Source organism: Oenanthe melanoleuca, chromosome 6 (assembly GCF_029582105.1).
Source record: "Oenanthe melanoleuca isolate GR-GAL-2019-014 chromosome 6, OMel1.0, whole genome shotgun sequence".
Taxonomy (NCBI): Eukaryota; Metazoa; Chordata; class Aves; order Passeriformes; family Muscicapidae; genus Oenanthe; species Oenanthe melanoleuca.
In genome coordinates this window covers 15,325,342-15,351,259 of record NC_079340.1, presented here as the reverse complement: position 1 = coordinate 15,351,259, position 25,918 = coordinate 15,325,342, and the positions used below count along the sequence as shown (strand labels likewise).

Sequence of the window (25,918 nt, the reverse complement as noted above, 5' to 3'; positions counted from 1 at the left end):
AAAACAGCTATAAATTATACAACTAAACACTAAACAATCAAATAACATGAAGAACACTCCTCTCTTACAAGGAGTTATTTTAGACAAGGAGACTTTTCTTGCAAATTAGTAGTTTTATGTCAAAAGTCAAGTATTTGAACTAGCTTTTATGCAAACTTTACCTAAATATGAAAAATTTTAACTGCTCAAATTTAGCCTTGAGTTGAAAAAGCTGTTCTATTCCTGACACCTGCAGGCATGTAGCAGAAGAAATATTAGAATATAGGAGTTTGTCTTTTCAAACTCCTCTTAAATATATCAACATATTGGATATAAGCTTTTTGAGACAAGTTTGTGTCTCCAGGAATGTTCTTATTCTGCCATTCAATCTTTCTGACATATATCAGACTCTTTCTTAAAATATTCAAACCTTCCTCTATAAAGAGTATTCAGAAACCTATCCAAAAGGCAGTTGGTTAAAAAACGCTGTAAATTGCTGCCTACATTTATTCATGACTAATTCATAAAACCTCTTTATTATCTGCTATAGTTGTATTCTTCATTCTTGGAAAAGAGTTACTCTCCACTGTAAAAGAAAAACCCAACCAAATTATTATTTTGATCTGATCAATGCAGATCAGACAATATTGACACTAAATCCTTCATCAAAAGTGGAAGCATGCATTTGTTCAAAGGCAAGGCTACCTAAAAGGGCCATAACTCCAGCAGTCTGAAGCATTGAGCAGGGCAATGAAACACTCAAACACTGTTAAATAAGCTGCTGGATGTCATTACCAGCAACACAACAAAAGCAAATCACACAGTATCAACCCTTTGCTGTTGAAAACATCATCTCGTGCATCATCAGGCAAGAGAGATATAACCAAAATCTTCCTTCAAATGTTAGGTCCCTTAATTTAAACAAAAAATTGTTGAGTGGGTTAGCCACAATAAGAAGTGTCCAAACTATCTGCATTTAACTACTTACTAAAGATAACAAAAGCAAATTTAGAATCCTAGCTTTTTATGTCCTTAAATACATAACTGCAGGAAACCTAAAATTTATTTAAATTTGTTTTATTTGATTAAATTTAAACTAAATTAAAAATAAATTTTCAAAGAAATTCAAAGAGCTCTCCAGATCTCTTTTTATGTAAGGAGCAGTTTCTGTCATGGAAGGATTTTAAATAGACCCAAATAGCCTCTAACCTCGTTGCTTGTCAACTGAGGACTACTTGGGGCCCCAGTGTCCTAGATTCAGAGTTATCATCTCTAGAGAGAAAAGAAAAAAAAAAAGGGAGGGTCTGTGCTAAATTATCTTTTTTACAAGAAAAATTATAACTGAAAACTTTTCTTTAGTGAAGGTCAATGTGTTATATCTATATAGCAAAGTTTTAAAACATTTTACATGAACATCTCAATATGAATTTATACCTATAACTACACAGGATATAACTTAGCATTTTGTAGAATGTGAACAATTTAAATATTAACTTCAAATGCAGTTCAAAGATACTATTTAACAATGCAGATGTACATCCTCAATGAAAATTATAATTTCTGTTAACATCTTAGCTATATTAGATGCAATTCTAACCACCTTGACTTAAGTAAACAAAACAAAAATAATGCAATTCATCTCTAATTGGTAAATACTTAAAAAAAAAAAAAAATCCTCCCAACATCAATCTGGGAAAAATACTGATAATAGTTGATGCATAACATCTACTAACCTTTTTCTCCAACAAATGGCAAAGACCATGTGAAAACATCCATAAAATTTGGTAGCCAGTAAGGATGAGGAGAACAATTGAACTGACGAATATTCATCACATTGTTTTCATATTTTAATACAGCAGCTAAAATGAAATTCAGACATTTTGAAAAGAATGTTTGAAACTTGTGAGTACCACAAATGTAAAGTCACAGGCTTGGATTAGGTCTATTTATACCTTAGGCTAAATAATCCCAGAGGCATTCTATGTTCTTTCTTTCACAGTATTTACAGACAGGTAACTTTGGATTTTTACTGTATATGTTTCACTTTAAGGTACTGTTACATGTCAATATAGGTCTGTACTATCCTATTTTAGGTCTACAATCAACAAAGATTTTTAAAAGTCCTGAAAACATATAATTAGAGTAATTTTAACAAAACTAACTCAGAACAGCAGTATATTCAGTGTATGCAAATTAGTATATTCAGTATATGCAAAAAGGTTTTATTCTTCCTATGTGTCTTCATATGTGTGTTCCCATCCTATAAGCCTGGAGTAAAAGCCATAGATATTTAGAAGATGAGGGAAAAGAGAAAACAAAGAAAAAAGAAAAACAGATGCAATCTAGAGCTAAACAAGCAGTTGACCACATTTTTCAATACTTACACTTGCATCAGACTGGGAATAGCTCATGTGAAAAAGGGTTCTAGGAACACAGTATCCATAGAGATAGTGAAAAAACTTACAAAGCCAGTTGAAGATATTTTTACTTTCCCCTTACTTTGCAATCAGTGAAAGTAACAGCAGCTCATCTTTTCCTGTATACAGTTATTCACCCTACAGAAGTGGTATGGGCTGGGGGTGGTTCTTTATAGGTGGGTGGAAGAAAATGCAATGTATTTAATAGAAAAAAGGTGTTGGTTTCAAAGGAACTCTACTTGAAAATCTGGAGAGCATTCATTCATCACATACTTGAAATGCTTTACTTTAATATCATACTCGAATGTCAGCAGGCTTTATTTTCAATTTCCATTGTTGAATTTTATTACCATCTATGAATAATACTAATTCACAGCTAAGCTCTTCTCGGTAATTCTGACTTGTAAATCTTTCTCCACACTATTAAACATGCTTGTCCTGTTCAACTCTATCTTAGCAGAGGATGAACAAAAATGAAACCTTTGTATTTCCAGTGGTGATCAATACTTTGATCTCTTTCTCGATTTCCCATATGTGGCAATTATAGGAATTGTAATTACAATTAGAATGCTTAAATGCCACAGCACACAATGCAAACCACCTTCCTTGCCCACTAAAGACAACCAAAGGAGTGAAAACTCATAGCACAGGGAAACCTTGCCTGACTAGATAACACCAGTAGATTTAATCACAAGTACTAAACTCTGACCACAGTTATGCTTCAAGAGACTCCTCTTACAGGATACTGTCATTCATGGTTCCTCTTTATACCTTCCATTAATAGATTTTTTTTTTTGTCCTTTAGTTTCTTAACTGGCAAAAAGCTGTTGATATTAGATTATCTAGTCAGACAATTTTTTTATTATAACATACAATTACTCATAACAAGTTCTTACCTTTATTATTGTAGACATCCAGGTAATTAGGTGCTGAAAAAATTGTTATTAAAGATGGGAACCCTGTAGTTTGACTTTTCCTGTACATTCTATAACTGTAAAATCAAACAAATTATATTACATCTTAGAGCAAATAAGCAATTGATTTTTATTTACATTATTACTATTTCCTTGAAAGATACAAAGTACTCACCCTGCATCTTGTGCTTCATGTGCTCTAATGATTGACAACAAATTATTATTTTGCAAAAATTCACAAACTGCTGGATAGCTGTGAAATGAAAACAATTATGAGTAAAAGATATTTTCTTAAAATATTCAGGAAGAGTCAGTACCAAAATACCAACTAGATCATAGCATACTCTCACCTATAAAAGTATGAGCATCCTCTGACCGTGTTATGACTGAAATGCTCTGGTGAACTTTCATTTCCAAAATCTTCTGAAGGATCTGACCATAATAAGTCACACATTGGTCCAAATGCTGGAGGCTCTTTGAATCTATCTAACTGTTTAGAAAGAAAAGGCAACAACACAAATACTCTTTAGATATTAAATTAATAAGTTTTACACATTTGTTAACCTACATATCCATCAATACCAAGCATTTTTAGAATAAATCCCAACCATATCAAAAAGAAGTAGTTTCTGTATAGTTTTTCCTCTCCTCCTCATGATATAAGGCACAGGCATGCCAAAAGAACCAAACCTGTTAAGAGCAATAAGATTTATTAGTTGTAAAAAGAAGGGAGATAACTTCCAGACTGATGGATATGTGTAATACAAGGTCAAGATACAGACAAGGAACTAAAAGATCCTTTTTCATGCACATGCCACATCTACTAATCTGGAGACGCTACTAGGAATTAGAAAAGAGAAACAGTACAGAAAACAAGAATTATAAAAGAAAAGCATGAATAATTAGCACCAACTAGAAGAGACTAAATGTATATTACAAAACAACCCTAAAAATCCAAACTAACAAAAGAAAAAAACAAACCACCCTGAAATACCCGTCTCCATGGTGGAGCATTTAAGAATGTAATGAAGAAGCAACTTGCCCAGCTGTCTAAGATTTTTTTCATACAAGCTTTATTTTTCAGCTCCATTTCTGACGTAACAGGCCATAAGAATTTTGGGAGATGTCTGTGTTTTCCCTCTCGCTGCTTCTTTACTGGTTTTCCCTTGAAACACCTATTTTAGCAGCCTGCAACTTTCCTAGTAATCACAGTCAAAAGGGGGAAGTTAAGGAGCAAAGTGCATTTGTTAAGTTAAAAGGAAAATACCCTGCTTAAATAAGTTACAGGCAATCAATCTCTGATGTCCCAGAAATGAAAGTAAATATCCCAGGTTCAATGTAAAATTTATTTGGTCTTTATGTAGCTGGAGTTTGTTCACAAGATGATTTTATCCAAGAAATGTAGGAACAGTTCTTTGATGGACAGTGCATTTATCTCACTTCAGTTCCCATACCAAAGAAGATGACTTTGATGGTACTAGAGAACACTTAACTCTTCAGGACAGGCTCGAAGGGAGGTTTGGTGAGCACCTGGTGAATTTGAGTCTAACGGTCCATAGGAATCCATTCAAATATGGAACCAGCAGTAGTGCCAAGCTCTCTCATGCCCTGGAAAATCAGAGCTCCCGAGGCTGCCACCTGTAACATAAGTGGAGAGGTCCAGATCTTTACAAATTCCTGCCAGATAATGGTAAGGCAGGTATTAACTGAAGTTGTTGTTGGAATTTATTCAATATTAAAAATCCTGTGGTTTAACATTTCCCACACTGGATGATAAACCTGGTATGGAGTATTTCTTCCAGATTGAAGAAGTCAGTCCATCAACTTCTGCAAGTACCTGAATTTCTGTAGATTAAACCATCAAGTTTCTAAACCTCCAGCAATAAATTTGGGTCCAGAAGCTAACAGAGGCATTCACACAAGGAAGTTTCAACTGTTTGCTGATTGATGTTTCCTGCAATACAGAAGGCTAAAAGTCTAGACAACATTTCTATGAATTTTTCTTTGTCTTCAAGGATTTTCCTTATGACTTTGGCCAAATGGATAGACATTATAAATAAAAGTTCTGGTTGCCTGCAAGTAACACACCTCTCTCCCAAACGAATTCTTCATAGCATTGGAACAACAATGCAACTGTTTTCTGAAATAAGGTCAATATGTAAAAAATAAATACACTTACATACACTTATACATATACACCAAATAAATTTCTTCTTCACTAGACAGTCTACTAACTGGTATGGTTCTTAAGATATCTCAAAATCTAAGGAAATGTCACTTCAAGCTACTCAACCCAGATTTCATATATCAAATCAGAATAATCAATTTAAGGGCTTCTCTATTATTGCCACAGCAAGAAGGTTAAAGACATGAGTAAATTCAAAACACTTGTTAGTGATTTAACTATTTCTGAATGTGCTTTGACTATAGCAAAACAGAATCTCAATACAAACTGGCTCAACATTTTTCTAAATATGATTAAGGTAACCAAGAAAGACAATTTTTAAGAATAAGAATCAATACACCTGGTGTTGAACTAGGTAGCATATTTTTTAATATACTATAAAACATTTAAATACAAATTATTTTCTAGGTAATATGCAGTCAGGACAACTGAAGTGACATGCACTATATCTCCACATGAATGTACCAATTCAGAAGTACCAAAACCTGAGAGGCAGATTAAGGTACAGCACATAAAAACATTTTTACTTTTGAGGCAAAAGACCTTCACAGAAGTTTCACACACAGACAAAAGTTTTAATTAATCTGTCCTAATTTTCTTGAGAAGTATCACCTAATAAAGCCTAAAGAACAACGTGAAAGCCAGTGAAGAGTGGCAGCCATCTCACATATTACAGAACAAAAAGAAATTTCAACAGCCACAGAAAGGAAGCAAAGCATTACAAGACAGTTGTGCCGCCATATATTTAAAGGCAAGTTGCTGACCAAGTCTTAGTATCACCAAGAGTTAAACAAAAGAGTGACAGCTAAACAAAAGAGTGACCACTTGTTGTAAATGAGGAAAAAAATTATTTGTCTCTCTTTATTTTAGAGTCCCCATAATCTTACCTGGATAGTTCCTTCTTTCTAAAATGCTAGTTTTAAAAATCACAATTCCTAGTATTCTGTTTCATAGAAGTCTTGGCAGTGTAAATGAAATCAACTAAACATCATCTCTAAGTTGATGCACATATGACTTAAAGAGATACTCTTTACCAAGACAATCAGAACATCTGTGGAATTGATATTCAGAAAAAAAATTTGGATTACCACAAGCTTCACAAACTTCCATTTTGGCAGAAATAGGAAGCACCTAGAACCACCTTTCCAGTTAGGATTCATTGTCATACCTAGTATAACAGCTGTCCCCTTCTGGAAGTAGATTTATGACAGCAAAAATAATAATTTAAACTGTGTAGTTTAATCGCCTTCCTGCATGTCAATACTGATGAAAGACTTCATCCAGAAGAAACTGTGCCCTGCATAGAATTTTTCTTCGGTGATTCCTGCACTATTTATAGAGCTGTGATTTCCCTTTCATGCCAGACAATTACGTCCTTGCAGCAAAGACCTCTCCTTAGTAAGAACTTCTGCTAATAAACCAGAAGGCCTGGAATATTATACAATTGTCTGATTGTTTACAGAAGTAATTTCACAAACCACACTTACACCCCAAGTATATGATTTTTTCCTAGATATAAAGCTAGCATTTTACATCACCCATTTAACTTAAATACACTTAAAATATCAGTGCCAAGCTCCAATGCAGCTATTGAAGCTGCTGCCAAACCATTACAAGCACCTTTTCCAGGTTACCAGACGATTCTTTAAAAACAAAAAAGGCCAAAGTAACAATTCTATTAACACTGCCTTACATTTATAAACATGTTTTTCATCAGAATAAAATACAATGCAGAATTTCATATATGCATATAAACATTTCACCCTAATGTAGACTTGAACAGAAGCACATCTGAAAGTATAGGCCAAGACAAGACAATTACCTTTTAGTTAAATTTGCTTGACACTTTGATTAGCTGCAAGACTGAGACTAATAGAAAATGAATCACAATCCTGTTATGACAGTGGCTTTCCAAAGTGTTTTTCCAGAAAATGTTTTCTTTACATTACTTTCCAAAAAGCCTTGACCATGCTCCTTTTCAGGCATAAGGGTTAAGGCTTTGTGAGAATGGCACTGTTTAGCCTCTTTGCTTTCTTACTTCCCTTTCTCTACACAATACATGTGGATTTCTGTACCTTAGTATTTGCTTTGACAGTGCAATGTGCCTCAGTACATTTTCCCACTTACACCACTGATGTTGTAAATACACTTCCTCTCTAACATTTTCTCCTCCTCTCACATCACTCTGTTTAGCAGTCTAATAACTGTAAATGAAATAAACTGACATTTGAGGCTCCAAAATGGTCCAATCATTACAAAAAATCCATAATGAATTAAAAAATGAAATTCAACTGGATGGCCTACAAATTTGAGGAAAGGGAGCGGGGAAAAAAGAAAAACAAAGCACAAATAAAGGAGAAAATGCTAAGAAGATGAGAAATGTAATTAATGAAGATAAAAAGACAAAGTAGGCTGCAATACATACTTATATATACTATAAAAACAATTTAGGAGAACGCTTTCAGTTTCTCTCCAACATTCAGATCTCTTGACATACAGGCCCTTATTTACCTTCTTCCATAATGTGGATAAACCATGTTTTTTCTTCCATCCTTACCTATAATCCCAAAGCTTTCTTAGAACCACCTACATATATTTTTAGCTGAAATAATCTATATTTTAGCTGTTCCTAATCACACCAGGAATGGCTTTGATTTTCAAGTGCAGCACTCAAAATGTCAGCTAAGTTTACTTAAAGAAGTCTAAAAGAAGTACACAAAAAAGGAAAGGAATGGACTTTGAAAATGCCCATCTGATATAATCTCCACCTGACAAATCATCAATGTAAGTAAAAACCAAGCTATTAGAAACAGATTCCTCATGTCATCACAATCTTCTGCTCTTTAAATTGCACACCACTATTTATTGTTTCCATTGTATAATTTAAAAAAAACCTTTTAAGTTCTTCTTCTTAATATACTCAGCGCATTTACCACAGTGAGAAGTACTCCTCAACTGTTATTCAAATGCCTTCCAAATCTGCCATTTTAAATAGCAATCTGAATTTCTATTAAATAATGCAACATCTCGCTTTGTCAAAACTAAAATCCACTATTTAAGACAGCCAAAAAATTTTCACTATAATAACTGAAATATGACATTAGATATAGTAAATAATTTTAAGATTCCAATTAATTTTAACAAGTATTCTCCTAAAAGCCATGAGAACACTAGCTCTTATCTAGAAAGAAATACAATGTATTATTTTGATTGGATATGAAACTCTTCACACATACTACCTGTCTCAAAAAACTCTGTGTGGATTTTGAGGATTCTTTTTTGTGTGTGTTTTGTAACAGTCCCAGCTGTCTTAATGAAGCCTACTAATGAAAAATGCACTAGATAATCCATGAGATTTTAATTATGATACTGCTTAACCTACATTTCAGTTCCTGATTTACACTTCATCAGGAGACAAGAACAGAAAATATACTGACAACTTCATAAAGATGATTTTGTATAGCATCATATAAATATCTCTTATTTCCACTTATTTTCAAATACACAAAATACTCACTCTCCTAATGTCATCTAGTGTATTAATTTCTGGTGAAAGTCCACCATGAACACAAAGAAACTGTTGATTTAAGAGAGCAGCAAGAGGGAGACAATCAAAAGCTTCCATACAAGCATCATAGACTCTTTCAGAGTACTTTATTTTACCTGCAGGAAAGAAAATAGAAATCATTAAAAAATCCATAATATGGATGAAGTAATTTAGTGGGTCACGGTTATAAGAACATGTATCAAGGTGAATGCTTTAAAAACCCCAAAGCAATGAGAATTTTAGGGTTTAAATGAGCATTTCCAAACACCTCAACAGCAAGCACATTTCTAAGATGTATTTTCTTCCAGAGCTATAAAACGTTTTCACTTATTCTGTTATCAAGTGTGAAGAAACTATTTTTGTTTTTTAAAAAAATCACTGAATTATTTAATATTTTATACAATTATACAGCATATTTCAGTATAAAATATTACTAAGAAATTTGTGAATTCTCATTTACAGTGAAAAGCTAAGAACTGATTATACATAACATCATTTTTACCTACATCAAAGATGGTTTTACCAAGCAAAATGATCCATTTATCACAGGATCAATACTTATACAAGCCTTCAAATGGAGAGGTAGCTTACATCACTGAAGAGTTATCTTACTGGTATAGCTGAAATCAATCCTCCAAATGGAAAAATTACCCCACAGTAGGGACTTTTTGCTAGCTTCACAGCACTGCTCAATAAGTTACTCTGCACTCCCGGCTACAGCAAAATTATCTTCCTCTCCAGGACTTTAAAATCAAGACTGTTACACTAAAACTTACTCCATAATGTATATTTACAGCCAGCTCTCTTCTTGCACTCCAAGGCCACACTGAAGTGCAAGCAATTCTACAGAAGTCAATGAGGCCTGCAGATGTTTACAAGGCCTTAATTAAACTAAGAGACAAACATCTTTCAAGCACAATGACAGACTACAGAACAGCAGGTTGGGAGTAATTAATATTAAATATTTAAGCAGTACTTACATTCTTGCTTAAAGGTAAAATACTCTGTTAGGTGTCTGCATTCATGGTTGCCTCTCAAAAGAAACAATGTGCTTGGGTAAAGGATTTTCAGGACCCATAAGTACAGCACACACTGTTGAGAAAACAGGATAACCAGTAAAATACACTATTTCATATGAACTTTAAAAATTATTACTGAGAAACACTGAGTAAGGATGTTAATAGTTTCAAAAAGCAGGTACTGCTTAGTGTGCCATTTTAAAATAGCACTACTTCCCCAAGTCGAGTTCTGACATGAGTTACGCAAATTGCTTATTACTTTTCCTAATAACAGTCACACAGAATGCTGAAAAAAAATTTATATTTTCTGGATATTCAATTATTAAATAAACTTAGCAGAATTAAACTGTAGAAGACTTTCATCTAGACAAATATTGTATGTGTTTCTGTCTAAAATCCAGTATAATATATGATTCTAAATACTGGCATAAGAAGAAAAGCAGACATTTATTAACAGAGACTAGAATAAAACCACCCTGACAAAATAATTTCCCTTAAGGTTAGATGCATCATTTGGATATGAGTTTTAAACTTCAAATGGACACAAAAAATCATCCTTTCCCAAACAATGGGGAAGCTGATTGGTGTTTCAGTGTATAAGCAGCCATAGTCAAAGTCACACAATTACAGTAATTTTCCATCTAACATTATTACTGCAACTTCAGCAGCGAACCCTCAAAAATATAAGAGCTAAGAACATGCACAATTTTTTCAATTTAGAGTCTGTTACTTTCCAGCAGTCCTGATTGGTCAAAGTGTATTTCATAAATTTCAAATCTAATTCTTGTATTTTTAACTGAGCATAGAAATCTCAAAACCCCACAAGTTTTCGACTTCACTGAAGTCACCTACAAGCTGTTATTGTTGTTCCTAATCAACACCAGTACCCTGAAGCTACCATTCCTCAAACTTATTTTGCATAGAATAGCAGAGTACATGAAAGGAAGAAATAAAACAAATGGACATTTTAGAAAAACACTGCAAACATTGAGAAACACATCAAAGACTTTTATTGTGAAGTTTAGTTAACTAAGTACTGAATTTTTATTTTCTTAGTAAATATATGCAAAACCAATCTTTGTTCGGAAGTTGTTTTAAGTGCAATGGTGGAAAAACTTTCATACCAGGTCTTGATATGATAACATATAGAGTCAATAAGCAAATGCCTTTTTCAAGGACAATTACATTATTTATAATCATCAAGAACAAATAAAGAAGATCAAATTAATAAATAGGGAATGTCTATCGAAATTTTTCCTTAGAGATGACTTTGGGGCTATTGCCCTTGCTGCATCTCCTGTTCATCTCTAACAACCCCAAAATGCTTTGTGCCTTTCACAGCCTTTCACAGCACATACCCACACATTATTAGAACTGAAACATTTTAATATAGAAATGAAAGAACATACACTGTGACTTGCAAGACACTATTTCAAATGGTATGCCATTCCATTAGTTTGGTATCTATGAAGAGATCACAAGCTGGGGCAGCTCCCAGGCTGGTTCCAGAAGAACACTTAACTTAAAAACCATGCTCTGAAACTAATCGATGTAAGTGAGTATCTTTGAAATGCAGCACAATTAAGAAACATGCTGAAAATGAAAAAATTATTTGAATTCAAAGTAACTGAAAAATTAATGGCAGAAACACAGGTTATCCTTAGGGAATATCTGTATTTTCTCTAACAATTTTTGTAAAGAAAAATATTAATGATTATTAAAAACCATTTGATTACCAACATAAAATTAGTTTCTTTTATAAAAATAAACAGACAATATTAAACAGATAATAATATTACAAATAATTGAAAGCCTTGCAGACATGACTCACCTGATCTCCACAAACATACATATTACCAGACAAGCAGCAGTATGTACAATAACGTAACAGAATTTTAGAAAACTAGCTAAAGAAAGAGGAGAAAAAAATGAGTAAGTCTGGCGATTTCAACAGGACAGTCCAAACAACTGGTCAATATCCTCCTGTAAACAGGCCTCTATCACAGGAGAAGGCACAGCAAGAAAGAACACATTCATATGTTAAAGCACACCTAAAATTTCATTTGAAAACCTAAGTGAAAGTGTGCTTATAAAAAAATCAGGACAGAACAGATTAATATATTCAGTTACCTCTATACTAAAATAACCTCTGTCTACATAGTCACCGAGGAAGAGGTATCTTGTGTTAGCAGGTGATCCTCCCACTTCAAACAGCTTCATTAGATCAAAGAACTGGCCATGAATATCACCACACACTGCAAGCAAAAATTTTGTTCCAATTAATTTTTAAAAAATCTAATGGAAAAGTCACCAAGTTATAGTTAACAGCCACAAAGTACTTCAAATTAAGAAGAAAGGTAGGAATAACAGAAATTTTTGAAGGTTTTCATAAAGATTTGGTTTTCATTAAGATGCTGTCTTTACTACCTGTGACAATACTGATGATAACTATGAGTCCAGGAGATTGGGAGGTATTTTTCCAACACAATGAATGCACCGAGCATTGAAGTCTTGAAGACTTCATTAAAGAGTCTCTTTAACTCCTCCCCAACTCCTTAGGTATCTTTGCAAATTCTCTGAATTTCAAATGTGTATTTGAAAATGCCTGCTGCTTAGCAACAATTTGCTGAGCCCATGTGAACTTGGAAAAAGCAGGGAGTGTACTTTTGTTTCTGAGTCAGACTAACATACTTTTTAATAAAATCGTATCTTCTCCTTGCTCAGTTACTTTTCTCCTTCAAATATCCATGTTCATTATTTCAACAGTGTATTTTTCCTATGATTTTAGAATATGAGAAGGGACAAGACCAGTGGTCAGCAACCAAAGGCAGAAGTGCTAAAGATAGCAGCAGATGGGAAGTCTTTAGGGAGCAAAACCAGGCCATCTCACAATTTTAAAAAAGTAATTAAAAAATGCATGGAAGAGACAACTGCTCCTATCTCCTCTTTCCCACAGGAGTTCTCAGTTCAGTGGAAGTCAGGAGCTGCCTTCTCACTTTTGCATAAGGTGTCACTGGTAGCAATTAACAGGAATTTGAGAGCTTATGTCTTTCATTGATGCAAAATGTCACTGATCAACTGACAAATAGCATCTTCTGACTTCTTAGAGTTTATCAGTAAAATCTTCAGGGAAAAAAAGTAGTCCTAATTTTGGAAAGAAATACTGGATATGGCACACCACATTTTAAAGGTTGTTATTCCCTTAGAGCAGACCATTTGTCATCACAACCTACAAAATATGAGACTAAATAGAATGTGCATTCTTTTATGTTTCTTTCCTTAAGATTTCCACTCAAACACTGGAAGAACTCCTCTCGTTTTAAAGCTGCCAATATGCCAATTACCTGTATATACAGAAATATAAAAATGCTAAACAAACTTTAATTCTAAATTTATCTGGAACTTCATAGGACTCTTGAGCTCAGCCACTTAGTAGTTTCCACCATTTCAATCATTCATTTGTTTTTAAATGTCAACAATAATAATGATGTGTTGATGTAAAGTTTTCATTTACCCAATACTAACAAACAACAAGCTGATGCCCTAAAAGAAGCTTTCAGACACTAATTTTATGTAAGTCCATTTAGAAGAAAACACATTCAGATTAAAGAAAATCTGATTTGAACATTAAAAACAAATATATTTTCATTATCCTAAATAATAGACAGCAAACAAAGTTACTTCCTAGATTGTTTATAAATAAAAATATTAAAGGACACAAATTCCACCTTTCACCAGGTCAAACAGAAACAGAACTGTTCACACTACAAAAATACTCAAGAAAACTCTAAAAGTCAGTTTTGCATCCCAGTGGCTCTGGCCCTAACATCAAAGATGCTAAAACAATCTTTATCAATACCAGTACTCTCACTGCTCTCAAAAGAACATGGTTTTACATGCAGTTACCAGTCTCACTTACAGACCAATATAAAGATGTATTTTTCGCTAAGAATCCCAGTTCACAGTATCTGTTTCAAACCGCAATAATTAGCTTCTCTTCACATACTTAGATTTCAGAATTATCCTGAGTTCAGGCAGATGCCTTTATTGCTACTTATAATATTGAAAGAATGAGAAATTTGTGTTTCAACAGCATTTAACTACTTCCTTCTTTACTCCCAATTTTAATACTAATCTTACTAGCTTGTTCAATAGGTTTAATGCCTTCATTTTGCAAAACAATTTGAAGACTGTTAAGCAAATGCAGTTGTAAGGGATAATTCAGTAGGACTAAAAGAAATTTTGGTTCAAAAATTTTAAGACAAATTCTACTACTGAAAAAAATCTTGCTTTTTCATATTTAATTATACATGAAATTACTTAGAAATATTACCTGTAATTGGAGCTTCAACTTCTATCATAGTTTTTTCCCTCCGTAATATTGCAGCACCCTCATTGATGATTCTAAGTGCAATTTCTTCATCCACTCGACCTTCCTTTATCAAGTGGTTCTTCAAAATGTCAACCCTTGGTCTTCCATCTGTGTCAAACACTTCTTCAGATGTCAAGCGATGTGTTGGTGGAAAAGGGACAGCTAAAAATTAAAAAGAAGAAACAGTAGTCATGACACTGCTATTTGAAAAATAGAGTCCATTAAGGAACTGGGATCTATCATGGAATAGCTGCTATCCCAAGTAGCAAACTTGTTTTTTCACCAAGGAATTTTATGACATTGTTAAAATGTGGAGTAGTGCTATCTGTGTATGAATTTAAAAAATAAACACCTATACTATGCAAAGTTGTAGAAACTATAAAACAGAGATAGAAGGCATAGCAATATGTACAATATCTGGAAGAGTAAAAAGTGCCTTTGCAAAGGAAAATGATCTCTGTCTAATATAACACCTTTCATTCCCTGAAGAACTCATGAAGTATGGGTGATGTAGGATTATCCATTTAATAGCCACCCAGACTTTCAAATGCATTAAAAATTATCCCACCATCAAAGCCTCAGGGGAAAAAACCCACCAAAAAACCTTAACCAAACAAAAAGAACGACCAAAACAAATGCAAAGCTAGCAAGAAAAGGATTCAATACTGTTTGAAAGACTAGAAATAAAAGGAGTCAGGAAGCATTGGTTGGGGACCAAAGCAGGCCCAGCATCTGCCCAGACAGTACATCTGGCAAGTCTCTATCAGCTCAATTATAGGTGAAATATGGATGTGAGCCATGCAAAAACAGGATATTTCAAAATTGTCACTAAGCAATGTCATGGCACTCAGGATGTTACAGGAAATAAAACTAATCTGACCCTGGTCCTTTCCTCAAGCATACTACTGTTGAAAGAATGAACTACAACCAAGAGGCAAAACCATTCTGTTTCTCACCATTTAAACACTGTACATTAAAAGAGAAAAATGGGAGGAGCACATCTACTCGAAGATAAGAAATAGTAGCATGAATACACTTGAAGAGAGAGTATTCACATTTATTTTCTTACTCTCTGAAGTTAAACTTGACATTCCAAAATCAATGCTTAGGTACTGAAACATCCCCTGACTTCATTTAAATAGATTTTTAGATCATAAGTAACACACTGATACTCTTCTGTTTTATGGAGTAGTAAAAATCCATCAATAAAACACCTGATGCATAAATCATACATATATTCACTGAAATTAAATTATTCTAGAAAATAAACCAGAGATATGTCTACTATTCCTCTTAGGAAGAAGCTGCAAAATGTGCCTCTACATAGTGTAGAATAAATTCACCACTTTTTTGTGGACATAAAGTATTTGATTAACAAAAGGAAAATTGCATGCCTTTCCTTCAGCCTCCTTCATCAGGAATTCAGGTTTCACTCAGAAATATTAAAATTCCATGTAGTCCAAATGTTAATAAACTTAATTTATTTAAGATATCAAAAGACAATCACTTCTGTTCCATGCACAATTGTTTAAAAACATAAATCTGGGTCTGAGAAGAGAAATTAATAATTCCAACAAAGTAAATTTATCTGATGTTTAAAAGCACTTAATTATGACTATGCAAGCATCAGTTCTAATATTCACTGTTTTTCTGACCATAACTTTCCAACCTTCAGATTCTCTTCATGTTATTTTTCACATTATTTGGAAGTTTATATCAATCTTATATCAAGTTTATATTAATCAGTTTTAGGCTCTTTTTTGCCCCACTTCTTTCAATACCTTACTTGTGGGCCCACAGCTGCTTTCAGCAATTTAAAGTTAAGCTCATCTCTTCAAGAGAGACCAGACAACTCACAAAGAAGATTTCTCCTGTTTTAATTCCTTCAATAGCATTAGAGATCTCACACACCTTCCCAGAACCAAAGTCAGTCACCTCCAATACACAGTTTTGTAAGAACCGTGCTTCATTAATCCTAGTACTGTTCAGATCTACTTAGGTGAAAGATAACTGTTTTGTTCTTTTTGGAGATTTTTTTTTTGGGTAGATGCAGGGTGTGGCAGAGAATGGTATGTTGAGCTGACCATCCGTTCTTCATTCTCTTAAGTGTAAATCACTACTTACTATAACTACCAGAGGCTGCAGAATTCAAGAAGACCTCTTCCTTATGGCAGTTCAGATATTTCAGGGGGTTTAAGTCCATGGTAAATAAAATTTTCTTCTCTTAATAAAGTTCTTATATCTACTAACAAATAAAGGTCTTGTTTTCCATCAAATTATATTCTCTGTGAAGCTAAAAAAAACCAGCTGTTTTACTCCAGTGTAAAGATCTGTCTCAAATTATTTGAATTAATATACTTAAGAAGACTCATTTAAAATTCTATATCCAGGGGTTTGTTATCCATAATGCCCAAGACCCACAACATTGGTATGAGAAGTAATTAAGCATGTCTAAAGTTATATTTGCCTCATGAAAAAATGAAGTCTTAAAACTAGTTGCTCAGAGTTTAACAAAATCCTTTTCACACAAGACATGTATTTTCCCATTGCTCAAGAAGGATTTCTTAAGAATAATTTTCAGAAAAGGCAGGATAAAGTATGGTTAAAGATTTTAGCCATTATTGCATCACCCAGTAAATAAAAAGTAACATTTTAGAAAAACTGTTTCTTTCAATTTTATACTCTTTGTTCCAGCAAAAGTTAACACTGTATTAGAGTGCATAGCTTTGAAAAAGATTACAACTGCTTTTATTAGGTTGAGGATGATGATTTTTTGAAGCATGTAGACAATTTCTGCAAACTAATGGGTTTAATTAAACCTTTGATGAAGTAGTCATAGAATGTTATAGCCTCAGGAAAAAGAATTGCAGCATGATGCGTTTGTTCCAAGACACAAATATAATCCATGTTTCAAAGTCTGTGCACAACCTGTGCTCTGGGACTGTAACAGAATGGTAATTAAGAGGAATTACCCTAAGGAAATAACATGGTGCTGGGCATTAAAGGATTCTCCTCTTCTATTCCGAGCCAAGCTAAACAAGAGAAAAGTATCTAGAGATGAATCTCTAAAGTAATACACACTGCAATATCTTATTAGTAAAAGTATAGATGTTAATAACAAATGTAACACATCATGATTTACAGCCACAGACAAGATTTTCTAAAACAAACCATTGCTAACTAGTCAAAATTATTCAATTTCACTTTAAAAATACATACAGATAATACAATTTTAATATATTGATCAAAAAATGGAAACAGTAGTGCTGATGAAAAAAAAACAGTGAATAGCTTTTAAGACATGTTAATGAAAATATTTTTATGGCCTTTTATTACTAATTGAATATGCATTAACGAAGAGGAAAAAATCACCTTTCCCTTATACTGCAGTATTAATAAGAAATATAGAAAGCAAAACCTCTAAACCTAGATCTAGGCTGACTTTCTACAAGCCTCTGGGTACACTGATACCTTACAATACAGCATGCTGTGGAGATTCAAAGGTTAGCACCAATCTGAAGGGATAAACTTCCAGGATGCAGTAAGAAGCTCAAAGGAGAAAAACTACATTAGTGGCACTTGAACCAATATAATAATCCTGCTGAGAGGTGCAATATGGCAACTAACACAAACATGCTATTTCCAGACCCAAAGCAGATCTCACATTGCCTAGTAACTAAATACAACAGCAGCTGCTAATAAAATCTTACATGTAGATACTGTAAATTTAAACCACACTGATATATATGTCCATTGTAAAACCTCAGTTAAATCTGGCTTGTGTCAACAGACACCCTGTTGGAACAGGCTCATGAACCAAGATGAGATCAAAGCCCCTAGACTAATGTAAGAGAAAGCATCAGGGAGCAACCGTACAAGAGACTGTACTTTCACAAGCAAAACTGTCTCAGTTCATACAACTGTTAAACTTCAATAATTCTTTTTCTCTGACAATGAAAGAAAATTAGCCATTTTCCCTCTATCATCAGAAGCCCATGGCATATTTCATGAATTTAGTTTTGGCTGTTAAAACCCTCTCAATATCCCAGATTGCATTTTCTGTTTCAAGAATGTTTTTGATTTCATAGATAAAATATCACCTCACATTACTAAGGTTACTAAACACAGATATTCTGTTTGCAAAGCATGTGTTGCTTTGGTGATAGGCATACATGAAACAGTATATATAAAGTTTGTCTCCACAAAGTGTAGCACCATCATGTAGCAATACAAACATGGTGCTCTGTGAAAAGACAGGCCAGCATCCTTCATTTTCTCAGTAGTTTATTACCATGACAGCAAAATGGTCTGTGGTTTTTCTCTCGTTTAGTCACCTTTTGTGGTCTTCTGGTTTTATAAATGCATTGCTGTCTATGTATTGTAACTCAGAAGAATCACAAAGCCTAACACCTACTTACATATTTCGGTTTGTGCCTGCAGTTTTCACACCTCTGCCAACGTCTCTATGGAAGGAAAAGATGCAGCACCCATAACTGCTATGAGGATAGAATATATCCAATTACTCTTCTGCACTTGCAGAACAGATTTGAAAAGAAATAGCATGAAGGCATCGCAGATGGTCTGTGGACCAGCAACCTTGAAAATACCAGATAAGCACAAATACACAGCCGCATCTACTGGAATCAGAAAGCTACAATGAAAAGCTGACAAAAACCACAAGTTACCCCATTCACCTCAAACAAGAAAGCACAGATCCAACAAAGTCAGTTTCTTGCAAATTACCAAAACTATCCCGAGGTTTCTCTGAATGCACACTTTCTGCTGTATTAGCCAGCATTCTAGAAGCAAGAAAAAATGGCCCTGTAAACCATGAAACCACACAACAGCACTGAAGATACTATTTATTTCATCCTCACTTATGTACTTGCAGTCTCAAAAGTTTAATAGAATTTTAAATCTCAAATGAAACTGTGCATATATCTTGTATGCCATGGTGCATTCATTCATCTTGTATACTGTGTTGTTTTTCAATTAACTTGGTTGACATTTTTGGAAGTTCCTTACAGGAAAAATACAATTATTTCTTTGAAAAGTATTAAAAGATACTCCTGCCATTAAAATGGCCACACTGTGTTACACCAAAAGATACTTAGTGCTTATATGCACTTCTGGCAATGACGGATGCATAGACTTTCCCTCTGCATACTCTGTTTTGGAAACAGGGTGGTTTATGGATTTTCTCTAGTTTCATCCAGACCACCATGTTTATGACCACTGCTAGAACAGTTTTCCACTATTTTGTCCAGATTCTAGAGAGACACTTTCATAGTTTTTGATTCCACTGCACCTTATTGCTACAAATTCTACAATTCAAATTACTTGTTGTATGAAAAGGTATTTCACATTTTCTGTTTTGTATGGTACTGCATTTCTCCTTTACACAGGGAGATAAGAATTACAGCTGCTTCCTATTCAACTTTTCCATTAACTACTCTTCATAAGGTAAGAAATATCAAACTCTATCCCCTATTCAACCACTCCTTCTCCAAGTCAGAGACTTGTCATCTTTATCTTTCCACCTTGCCCAAAAGCCACTCTGTGCCTCTGAACATATCTTCAGAGAAAGAAAAAAATCAGGAGTATGGAACAAAATTACTGCTGTTGTTCAAGATGCATATATAACACAACATACATATAATGGCATGATGGTGCAATCTCTTTTTTCTAAATTGGTCATCTAATACTCCCTGAATTCTCACCAGACCAGCTGACTGCCACTGCATTAAAATTTTCAGAATATTATCCATACAGATCCTAATACTTCTTTCCCAGGTTCACTGTCTTCTACTTTAAAGAAAGCACTGTTCTGTCCTTTGTAGAGTCTACTCTTTCTCTTAAGAGCATCTCCTACAACTTCTTTATGAGATTACTGAAGCATCTCTAGAAGTTTGCTGTCTTGTATAAGTGGTACTATTTGCCATTCACTCTGCCTTCTAAAGAACTTGTCAACACATTTAAAGAGCACAGGTGACAGATGTTAACCTCCCTCCACCATGGGAGCTTATCACCTATTAACATCCTTTCTCTCCTAACTAATTTTGATCCAAAAGAGGGTATTACCTCTTCTGCTAACTTTAAAGACTTCAGTGAAGAAACACGATGAATAGTTTTGCCTGGATCAACAAGCTCACTGACTTCTTCAAAACATTCTAAGAATTTTTCTTGATTTTCATCTATGAAAACTGTACCAACTCCTCTATAGCACTATATTTCCCAGGGATACGGTTAGGCCACACTTTCTTACAAGTGCTATGAATCTGATTAAGTTAAATCTACTGATCTACAGCTGTCCAGTTAAATCTAGATTTTTTTTTTTTAAATGCTGCCATGCTCCATCTCTCAGACTCAGAAGATGAGTTATGCTCCAGGCTATGGAAAATAAACCCACAATTTTGTACCCAAAACCCCCAAGGAATTCCTTTAGAGCCACCAGACAAATATCTTCTGATCCTGGGGTACTTTTTGGGAACATTTCTTTTGTTGATACGTTTTGAAACCACCTACATTTCAATGAGAAAATTCTTTGATCCATTCGGCAATGAGAACTGACTCATGTGCGAAAGAGTCCTTGGTTCCTTCAACCATAAGCTCACATGTGAGCAGTTGTCAGATTTTTGTGCTCCGGCCTTACCTTCCCATCCCTCAACTGCCAATTTGCCCTACTAAAATTGAAGCAAGCTTCCACTTTTTGGTGTTTTTTTGGGGGGTTTTGATGTTGTTATTTCAAGATTTATCCACTCTAAACATCCCCTGAAACAAAAGAAGACCAGTCAAACACTTATTTGCCACAATTCAGTTCCATTCCATTGTCTCTCCCCCAAAACAAAATTATGATTTTTAGTTTTGGGCTTTTTTAATATGACCCTTTAATACTCTCGTCACACTGCTGCTTTTCTGGATCATCTTAGAATAATTTCTGGCCAGCAGCATTAAGTGCCTTACAAAATTTTTAAAACAGGCTTCATGCTGCCTGTCAAATTTTAACCTTTTACCTTTTTTTAAAAACCAGACTCTGAATTATCAATCTAAATACTACAATTATTTCTTTTTCTCCTTATATGGGCATAATTGTTCAAAAGTAGCTATTAGAGCCTTAATTTAAGAGCCTGTTTGCTCAGGGATATGAGGTATATTCCTCTGGGTTTCTCTAAAGAGCTGTTTCTATAAGCTTCCATTTAATATCTAAATGATTGTCTGCCAATCAGATTGTACCACGACTTTTATCCAAAACAAAGGAATACTGAAATCTTTCCATTTTCAGAAGAACAGACATCATCTCCAAATTTAGCATTAGGTCAGCATGGCAAGGTCCCATGGATTGCGTCCCAAGGCCTAGCAACAGCCACAGTGAACGAAGTACTAATGTCCTTTATACATTAGTAATGACAAAGTGCAATGCTGGAGGATAGGAACTTCCAAGTACAACTCTGGGGTGTAACTACTCACAAGAGTCAGACAAGCCCTGATGCTTTGCCCTCGAAGAAAAAACAATGAAGGCCCATCCCTGCCATGCTCAGGATCACTCCAGCAGGGTGAGCTTCCAAGCACTTCTTCATCACAACCAGGGAAAAGTACTTTACTACAAGCTGTGAAACAGTTGTTTCAGGAGAAAAGATACATTGATAAATTTAAAAGTCACATATGCTGAAAGGTGAGGTGAGCTGACTGAAGTCAGTCCATTGTCCTCCAAAAAGAAAGGCAAACCCAAAGAACCAGATACAAGATTTAAGTATCTAGAGCAGTTTATAGAAAAAAGATTTTGACAGAACATAACAAAGGGAACTACTTTGTTCCAGAAGACAGAAAAACACTAAGTATCTTTCAAAGATGGAGAGGGTGCCTTAGAAAACAATGAATCAGAACAACAGGTACACTTTTTCATCCCTATTTGGAAAAAAAAAAAAAAAAGCAGTAACAAAAGCCCCATCACAAGACACTTTTGGGAACCAAATGCCAAAAGCTGACTTTAGACAGCTTTTCAGCTCCATAGCTAACCATTAATTAACAGAAAACTCTGTAAGTACAAATTACATAGGCAATTTAACTAAGCCATATAAAAGACAATTCGAGCTGTTTATACACTTTAAAAGCAATCAATGACCTTTGATGAGACAATTCATACTTGGAAAGATATACTAGACAACACAGCTAGACTGCATATTTAAATTTATTATTGTTTATTTTATATGTATCTATCTGATATGACATAATACATCTGAGAGCCTTTGAGATACTTCTCTACATATTTGTACTTCCCATCAACTGCTAAATATACAAGTCAAAATATGAAGGGGGACATATGAAGGGGGACAGTTTATTACAAAAAAATAGTTACTGATGATACAGTAATTAAATAATTTCTTCTTGGCTGAGCATCTCTTGCCCATTTCTGCTAACATATATTATAACTGGTAAAGAATTCAGTTTCTCACAGCCTCTGAAATGTAATGGATTCTGTTCTTCATCCCCCTCTTCAAGAGATACAGAGGAAGGAAATAAATCCTAAATAAAATCAAGACAAACAATACAAATAACAGCAACCTTTAGGTCCTGAATTCAAATTTTCTCCCCAAAAGAAAGGGTATATTGAGAGCATGAAAGCTGAAACATGGACCAATACACAGATACACCAGATAATATTACTATGTTTTCTCTGTGGCTTTTTTAAGAGTCTGAAACATTATAAAAGATCTATTCATTGTCTAATAGGAAAGAGTATGATGAATGTTTCTTGGTATGCGAGAGGCAATGCATCTGTTTGTGAAGAAGGATGTGACACAGTTATCACATTTTAGCATGGTTTCAACAAATTGCATAGATACTCCCACTTAGGACTGACATAACCTGCAATCTTGCACTTCTGGGGTCACTGTCTAAAAAAAATATTTCCAACTGCACTGCACTAATGGGGGAGGAGAAACCAAGCCACCCTGTCCTTTGTATCAATAACACAGACATCTTGGCACAACTGGCCAGGTTTTCTCCAGAAGCCAGTGATTCAGCATGATAGGGATGGATAGGACAGGTCAACAGAAGGTCCAGAAAAATGCTGCTATATGAACTAGTTGTAATTATGGCAGATGAAGCCCTTCAAGACCGATGACCTTTACAATAGCTCTGCATCCTAGCACCCAGGTTCAAAGAAATAATGCAAACTCAGGCAGTAATTCTGCTTAGAAAGAAGCAAGTCTTAACTACAGTTTTAAACAACCAGATGCACAGGTCACATTTAACATTTAAGTAAAGCTGAATGATTATGAAGTGATTGGAAATCAGCAGGTTTTCCACTGCGTTCTAAAGTATCTGATCACTTACTATTAATTCCTCTACATTGTTTGAACAACTTAACTTCTTACCACAATTGCAGTAAAGGTACAAAAATTCAGCAGGTCTAAACACCACACATCGAAGTAGCACTAAGGAGTACAGGTTTCCAATAGACTGGTTTTAACATTTTCTATTTTTACCCTTGCAATTTGTTCAAACAAATCAACAGGTTAAGCAATTCAAAATGAGGAACAACTTATTGCAAGTAAAGCTTTCCAGTTTACTAGAAAACATACCAATGTCCAAAACATCCAATGGGTTTCCAAGGTTTTAATTAACATCTGCTGAGGACAAATGCATCCTTTTCATTTCTCAAGGGCTCCTGTTATATAAAAAGTTAAACAACCAGATCTGCATCCCTTTGAACTCAGGCAGACCCTGTGTTCCTAGGAATGTGAACCTTAAAAGCTTGTATACACCAGGCCTGCCATAGCAATTTTACACACTGAAACCACCAAATACAGTACAATATGAAAACCACTGGGATCAAAATAAAATGATGTGCAACTTGAGCAAACACAACCCAGGAATCCTTTGAAGCATTACCTATGCTCTACCCTTAACTTAGGTCTAAAACACATATTTCAGGATGCTCTGGTTGCAAAGCATGATTCACCTGACAAAAACTAAAACGATACACTTCGTGTGGCTCAGAGAAAAGAGCTATTTTGTACCATTTTGGTAGCTGGACCATCCTAGTTTTAGATGATTGTATCTACTATAAAATACACTTCTTAAGAAGTCTAACGTTCGACTTCTCACGGCTCCCCACGAGATTACTAAGGTAGGCCACAAAGAAATAGATCAAGGTGAATTTTCTCCATCAGAACTGGAACCTGAGAACAGCAGCCAATAGAACGGGCGGCAGCACCTTCCCACTCGCTCCTGCCGGCGCTGGCAGCGCCTGCAGTTACAGGGCTGTCCCTGCGCAGAGAGCGGAAAAGCCCCGCAGAGCCGGGGCGCGGCGGTGCCCCGCTCAGCCCCGCACACGCTCCGGGCAGCGCATCTGGGCGGGACGCGCCAGGCCCGCAGGCCGCGGCCACCGCTTCCACCCGCGGCCCCGCCGCCCTCACGGCCCGCCCGCGCCCGACTCCGTCTCCCCGCTCCAGCAGAGCCAACCCCGGGTACTCCCACGCCCGTTCGGGCATCCCACGCCTCCGCACGGTGCCGGGCTGCCCTCCCGCCACACCTGCGGGCAGTGCAGCCCGGCCCGCACACGGAGGCACCGCTCCCCACGGCCGGGCCGCCCCTCCGCGCCCCGGTAGGCCCCGGCTCTCGGGCGGGGGTCGCAGCCCCGCCGCGCCGCGCAGCCATGTTCCCTCTGCCGGACAGCGGGACGCTCACCCTTGACGGCGCGTTCGCTGGTGGCGTGGGGCGTCAGCAGCAGCACCTTGCTCCCCTCCTTGGCGGACATCGCTGGGCGCTGCCGGACTCCGGCGGCGGCTGCTGGGCGCGGCAGCGCCTTCGTCCGCCCCTCCGCCGGCGGCTGGCGGGGCGCGGCGGGGCGGGTGGGGGCGGCTACAGGCGCCGGGCGGCGGCGGCCCGGCGGAACATGGCGGCGGGCGCGGCTCGCGGCTCCTGGCGCAGCGCGGGGACGGTCCGCCCCGGGCCCGGCATGCACCGCGCCGCCGCCCGCCGGGCACCGCGGGAGCGCGCGGAGCTCCCGGCCCCGACCGGGACCGCGGCGAGACTCTCGCCCGAGCCGGGGCGGCGGCGCGGGGCGGGGCGGGGAATGCGGCCCGGCGCCTCCCGGCGGGCCTCGGACAGCAGGGGGAGGCGGGCGAGGCGGCCGGAACGCCCCCGCCCCGGGACGGGCGGGCGCCGGGCTGGGGCTGAGGGGGCGGTGCGGCGTATGGCCCGGCCCCCAGCGACCCCGCGCGGGCGAGGGCCGGCGGCCACCATGGAGAGCTCCGTGGGGCCGCCCCCGGGGAGCGGTGCTGTGGGGGGCCAAGCCCGCACCGCCCCCGGAAACCAGCGCAGAGCGAGGGGCCGCTCCCAGCGTCTCACCTGGCAGGAGAGGGACGAGGAAAGAGAAGTTCCTCCTCAGTGAGAACCAGGACACAGCTTGGGGCAAGCTCCCAGTAATAGATAATTCAGCCAAACCGTCTCTACAAGGAGCATGTACGGCCCTGGATAC

The 25,918-nt window shown here is 36.7% G+C and overlaps 1 protein-coding gene across 10 annotated transcripts in view; it reads right to left on the bottom strand.

Annotated features, from left to right (window-relative positions):
* The window catches only part of PPP3CB (protein phosphatase 3 catalytic subunit beta), a 47,671-nt gene extending 22,117 nt beyond the window's left edge, over positions 1–25,554 (bottom strand). For 3 of the 10 annotated variants that reach the window (XR_008840854.1, XM_056495329.1, XM_056495325.1), the window contains exons 1-9: positions 25,126–25,547; positions 14,395–14,595; positions 12,192–12,316; positions 10,023–10,134; positions 9,013–9,158; positions 3,661–3,800; positions 3,486–3,563; positions 3,293–3,387; positions 1,713–1,838 (exon numbers count right to left, since the gene is read on the bottom strand). Coding sequence is in view for 8 of the 10 variants with exons in the window: in XM_056495329.1 (XP_056351304.1) it covers positions 1,713–1,838; positions 3,293–3,387; positions 3,486–3,563; positions 3,661–3,800; positions 9,013–9,158; positions 10,023–10,134; positions 12,192–12,316; positions 14,395–14,595; positions 25,126–25,195 (1,093 nt within the window). In the remaining 2 variants the exon portion in view is untranslated. Of the gene's footprint in view, positions 1–1,712; positions 1,839–3,292; positions 3,388–3,485; positions 3,564–3,660; positions 3,801–9,012; positions 9,159–10,022; positions 10,135–12,191; positions 12,317–14,394; positions 14,596–25,125 lie in introns of all 10 variants that reach the window. The other 7 variants (XR_008840853.1, XM_056495328.1, XM_056495326.1 and 4 more) reach the window with 5 other exon arrangements.
* Between the last annotated feature and the right edge of the window lie 364 nt (positions 25,555–25,918).